The sequence below is a fragment of the Bombus flavifrons genome, unplaced genomic scaffold (genome assembly GCF_040668555.2).
Source record: "Bombus flavifrons isolate JBK064 unplaced genomic scaffold, iyBomFlav1_principal scaffold0044, whole genome shotgun sequence".
In the NCBI taxonomy this organism is placed as follows: Eukaryota; Metazoa; Arthropoda; class Insecta; order Hymenoptera; family Apidae; genus Bombus; species Bombus flavifrons.
The window spans coordinates 132,530-138,368 of NW_027184789.1; the positions used below are offsets into that span (position 1 = coordinate 132,530).

Sequence of the window (5,839 nt, forward strand, 5' to 3'; positions counted from 1 at the left end):
ATGCTGCAGAGGAAAACTATGATGGGGTGTGTCTAAGAGATCCTTGGATTCGTCGAGGATAGCCTTCGTTTAGTAGGTGAGGGAAATTGGCGTTGCTGCTAATTGGTCAATCTCCATATCGGTGGTTAGTAAAAGATGCTAGCCGCCCTCGAGGGAAAGTTGCTAGTGGGAGACGCCGTTCGTTGAAAAATAGGTCTCTCCTAACTTCCCGTAGCTGGAACAAAGACTGTTTGTCCGTCTGAACGACTTTAGCCAACTAAATCTTAAGATTTATATCAGGCCCTCAGGCTAGCCTAACATGTACTGCGAAGACGCATCGACATCTGGCAATCATCTTACTCGAAGAATAGGGTCTGCGTGTGGCGAGCCACGGGACAGAAACCGTTGGAATGTTTACTGTCGCGTGCCGTCACAAATATTTCTTTTAAGGACAGCTATAGAATTATGCAATACCTTTGTTATACAAACCCGTGACCGCGGTTACGTTCGGCGACTGGTTGTCGATTTTCTTGCTCCAGAGCAGCTAAAATAGTAATCAGTGTATTTAAATGTAATATATAATGGAATTTATTATATGTATACGGCTTTCATACAAATTAACGAATATGTGTTTTCATTTTTATCACTTACCAATTTTCCCAACGAGAGTCATTTCATTAGTATCATTTTCACTAGTGGATCTCTCAGGATTCCCATTTGCAATTTGTATTGCTGCCTGAAATAAATATACTGTACATAAGTATGTATTGCAATTATTCATTATACACAATGTTATATATATTGTTCAGGGTATAAGTTTTTATACTTGCACCTTCAGCAGTTTCATATAACTCCTGGCCTGTTACTTTATTAACATATTCCCAGCCTCGTACTGTTAATAAATAACAACAGCTGGGAGACGAAATTGCGTGCTGTTCCCATGGATCATCTTCTGCTCTCCAACTTCCTATACCAATTCCACAATGGTAACATGTAGTGCAATCATTTATTCCGGTCTAGTAGAAGCCTGCATGGGCTAATTCTTCAATTGTCTGTGTCATATATGTAGGCCATGTTGTGAACGAATTTAATCTGGATTCGTAGCTTCTTAACTCTTTTTAGTCCCAAACGGCTAAGTTCATATGCCGTCGGGTTTCTTGAATATCTTAAAAATCGATGGTCATTAAAATCAAATGCCTTCTGATATTGTAAGCCATAAGGACAAGATATATTTCTATTTTTTCGTTTTGTCCGTCGAACTTTAGCAGGATCTGCTCCGATTGGTACATTATTACAATGTTCATTGCGGATAAATCTGCACTCTGGAGAACGCATCTCATGAATTTGCATGGGAATATCAACCACTGACCACTGACTTGCCACCAATTGACATTCAAAGCATCTAACGACATCAAAGTTTCTAGTATAATAGAATTCTGCAGCTGCAAGACTGACAGGGTCAATGAAAGACACAGGCCAATTTCGAAAACTTGAACGCCTTGCTGCTTCAAAACGAAAATCATCATAATATTCTTGAACGTCACGCGATGTGGATGGAACCGGCGGCATTTCTATCGAGAATATCGGTGGCATTGTCGACATCGACGGTATCGGTGATGTTAAATCAATCACCCTTGCTGAAGGTACAGGGGATGGTATATCAACCATAATTTCAGGAAGTACCATGGATGTTGAAGGTACGGCTAACTCAACCGCCGATATTGAATGAACCGACGGATTTGAATCATCTGACAATGTTGAAGGAACAGGCAGTAATTCTTCATCTTCTGTAGATTCTGCATCATGTTCCATGAAATATCGGAAGTTGATTGTAGGAATCATTGTATCCATTTTAATTGTAATTTATTGCGCCTTTAAACCTATTTAAAAGAAAAAGACATTGAAATTGAATCTACTAATTGTAGATGACTTAAGAAATATTATACGTGTACAATCGATCAAACAAAAACGTATTAGAGACAAAATTACGAATATCAGGTGTTCACGAGGTCGCCTAAGGCTTTGAAAATGGCTCTCTGGAAAACGGCTGGTGCATTAATTAATTAAATTAATTAATTCGGCTATTCTCTCACGTACTATTCTTCGCTCTTCCTCGCTAAGCCTGTAAGGGCTTCTTTGCGCGACGACGTTGGGATCAATCAGCCGTATTTCTAACTGGCCCCTACTTACGCGATTACGCGGGAAACCCGTAAAGAATGATTCTTTAAATTTTTCGAGAACAGAGATTAATCGATCTTTATTGTTACCAACTACATCAGTGTTGATCTCGTTAATGTTGACCGCATCTTCCGCAACTTTACCACAGGTGTTAATTATCTTTGTTTTACAAATAACGAGGTTATTCTGCGTGATATTTACGTCGAATCGTTGGCTTAAATTCTCGCGACCAATCATGATATCGTATTTTAAGTAATCATCAGCAAGGACATGAAAAATTATCTCCAATGTGAGACCATTAATGCAGACAGTGGACAAAAGACAGTGGAGTGAAGACGATTACCAAAAGCCGCCGTGGTTTCGCCCTTCAGTGGTGGTTCATTGAACATCCTCATTAGCGCTGAGGTTGCCGTCTCCGTGCCACCATAACGCGCAAGAAAATGTCCCGTAAATTTTATCCAAGTAAAACCACTGACCGGAACATGGATAAGCCACTGTGCTGCTGTACCCTCTAGAGCACGACTTATAGTGAGATATATCTCGTCGTCTTGTAGAGGTCTTTTTTCCATAATTACACTAACAGTCGCGCACCACGCAGCTGGGTCGGCACCCGCGATTTCGGGGTTAAAACGCGGTAGCGAAAATTTTTCGGGTTTTACACTCGGTTCCTGCTCCCTCGGTTTTAGCGCTATCGTCTAAATTAACTCGTGCATAAGGGCCATCTGCTCTTGTATCACTATAAGCGGTTCTGATCCCACTTCTGATGTCGGGTTAGGGTTAGAATTTTTGGCGCGTAACAACTCTTCGCGTGAATTAGCCATTGTTTTACACAGCCGAGATGATATTTACTCTCGCTCCATTTTACGCTCCGAATGAAATGCAAGACACTTTTACCGTCAAAACAAGCCTAACTGTTCGCAAATCGCGATTATTTCATCGATTATGACGGAAACTCACCGTCATTTCTTTTCCGTTTGAGATATTTCGACGTTTAAGAACTCTTTTCACTCCACTTCACGCGCCGAATTTAATGCATGCAGGTTTCACCGTCGACACAAGTCCAACAGCTAGCAAATCACGATGAATTCGTCGATTTTGAAGAAAACTACCCGTCATTTTCTTCGCGTTTGAGATATTTCAACGTTTATGCGCTCTTTTCACTCCATTTAACGCACCAAATGTAAAGCCCGCCCGTTTCACCATCGACACAAGCCCAACAGCTCGCAAATCGCGTTATTTCGTTTATTCCGACGAAAACTAAGCATTGTTTCCTTGCCGTTTGAGACATTTCGATGTTTCAGCGCTCTTTTCATTCCATTTTACGCGCCGAATGCAATGCACTCCAGTGTCACCGTTATAACAAGCCCAACAGCTCGCAAGTAGCAATGATTTCGTCGATTTTGAAGAAATCGAAGCGTTATTTCTTCCCCGTTTGTGATATTTCGACGTTTATCCGCCCACTACGCTCCATTTCACGCGCCGATGAAATACACGACACTTTCACCGTCGAAACAAGCCCAACAGTTCGCAAATCGCGATGATTTCGTCGATTTTGACGAAAACTAAGTGTCATTTCCTTCGCGTTTGTCATATTTCGACGTTTAAGAGCTCAATTCATTCCACTAACGCGCGGAATGCAATGCACCCCAGTTTCACTGTCGACACAAGCCCAACAGCTCGCAAATCGCAATGATCTCGTTGATATTGTCGAAAATTAACCATCATTTCCCTCCCGTTTGAGATTTTTCAACGAATGAGCAGTCCTCTCACTCCATTTTACGCTGCTAATGAAATGCCCGACCGTTTCAGCGTAGAAAGAAGCCCAACAGCTAGCAAATCTCGATGATTTCGTCGATTTTGACGAAAACTAAGTGTCATTTCCTTCGCGTTTGTCATATTTCGACGTTTAAGAGCTCTTTTCAGTACATTGTGAGGGCTGAATTTAATGCACTCTCGTTTCACGTTCGTCACAAGCCCAACAGCTCGCAAGTAGAGATGATTTCGTCTATTTTGAAGAGAACTATGCTTTGTTTTCATCCCGTTTGAGATATTTCGACTTTTATGAGCGCATTTTCTTCCATTTTACGCGCCGAATGTAATGCACTCTCGCTTCTCCTTCGACACTAGCCCAACAGCTCGCAAATCGCAATGATTTCGTCGATATTGTCGAAAATTAACCGTCATTTCCCTCCCGTTTGAGATATTTCAACGAATAAGCTCTCCTCTCACTCCATTTTAGTTTCCGAATGAAATGCACGCCCGTTTCATCTTCGAAACCAGCCCACGAGTCGATATTGTCGAAAACTAACCGTTATTTCCTTCCCGTTTGAGCAAATTCTATGTTTATGCGCTCTATTCGCTCCACTTACGCGCGGTATGCAATGCACTCCAGTTTCACCGTTGTAACAAGACCAACAGCTCGCAAATAGAGCTGGATTTCGTCGATTTTGTCGAAAATTAACCGTCATTTCCTTCGCGTTTGAGATATTTCAACGTTTAAGCGCTCTTTTCAGTCCGTTTTACACGCCGAATGTAATGCACGCACGTTTCACTGTCGACACAAGCACAACAGCTGGTATCGCGATGATTTCGTCGATTTTGACGAAAATTAAGCGTTACATCCTTACGATTTCACATCTTTCGACGCTGAAGCACTCCATTCACTTCATTTTACGCGACGAATGTAATGCACGCCCGTTTCACCTTCGAAACCAGACAAAGAGCTCGCAAATCGCGATGATAACGTCGATATTGTCGAATACTAACAGTTATTTCCTTCCTGTTTGAGATATTTCTACGTTTAAGCGATCTCTTCATTCTATTTTTCGCGCCGAATGTAATGCACGCCTCTTTCACCGTCGAAACAAGTTCAACAGCTCGAAACTAGCGATGATTTCGTCGATTTTGCCGAAAATTAACCGTAATTTCTTTCCCGTTTGAGATATTTCGACGCTCAAGCGCTCTCTTGACTCCATTTTACTCGCCAAATGTAAAGCGCGCACGATTCACCGTAGACACAAGCCCAAAAGCTCGCAAATCGCGATGATTTCGTCGATTTTGAAGTGTTATTTCCTTCCCGTTTGGTATATTTCGACGTTTAAGTGCACGTTTCACTCCATTATACGTGCAGAATGTAATGCACGCACGTTTCACCGTCGGAACAAGCCTAAGAGCTCGCAAATCGCGGTGATTTCGTCAATTTTGAAGAAAACTAACCGTCATTTCCTTGTATGTAATATAAAAAATGTAATATAAAAAATTATATATTACAAGTTATATATGTATGTCGGGTTTACATTTGAATTAGGGTTAGGGGCATGACATTGACTAGTGCAAATACGATAATTATAGAATTGGACAAGTAACCGTGGTAATTAGGTACTCGAGAAACTAATGACAATGATCCTAGGTTCAATAACGAATCCGCGGTCAACGGGATGATAGATGAATATGCTCGCAAAATCTAAGTCGGACTCTTTGTTGAAACGTAGAATATCCACCGAGCGTACAGACACTAAGTTATTCGCTAATACTGCCTCACGAGAGAATGACTTTCCGTCGCGATGATGCTGCAGAGGAAAACTATGATGGGGTGTGTCTAAGAGATCCTTGGATTCGTCGAGGATAGCCTTCGTTTAGTAGGTGAGGGAAATTGGCGTTGCTGCTAATTGGTCAATCTCCA

The 5,839-nt window shown here is 41.6% G+C and overlaps 1 protein-coding gene across 1 annotated transcript; it reads right to left on the minus strand.

Annotated features, from left to right (window-relative positions):
- Positions 1–622: 622 nt before the first annotated feature.
- LOC138189445 (baculoviral IAP repeat-containing protein 3-like) lies at positions 623–1,830 on the minus strand. The gene is made up of 4 exons (XM_069131494.1): positions 1,688–1,830; positions 1,110–1,612; positions 806–946; positions 623–729 (listed from the first exon to the last, which is right to left on the minus strand). Exons 1-4 carry the CDS (start codon positions 1,828–1,830, stop codon positions 623–625), a joined length of 894 nt encoding a protein of 297 aa, XP_068987595.1.
- Between the last annotated feature and the right edge of the window lie 4,009 nt (positions 1,831–5,839).

Bases quoted from the DNA above. Each gene is read 5' to 3' on its own strand.
- LOC138189445 (XM_069131494.1), bottom strand. From the start codon at position 1,830: ATGGATACAATGATTCCTACAATCAACTTCCGATATTTCATGGAACAT. The intron at 1,613-1,687 runs GTTAGCCGTACC...ACCTTCAGCAAG, and splicing joins CATTCAATATCGGCGGTTGA to GGTGATTGATTTAACATCAC. The intron at 947-1,109 runs GTTTGGGACTAA...GAATTGGTATAG, and splicing joins GACGGCATATGAACTTAGCC to GAAGTTGGAGAGCAGAAGAT.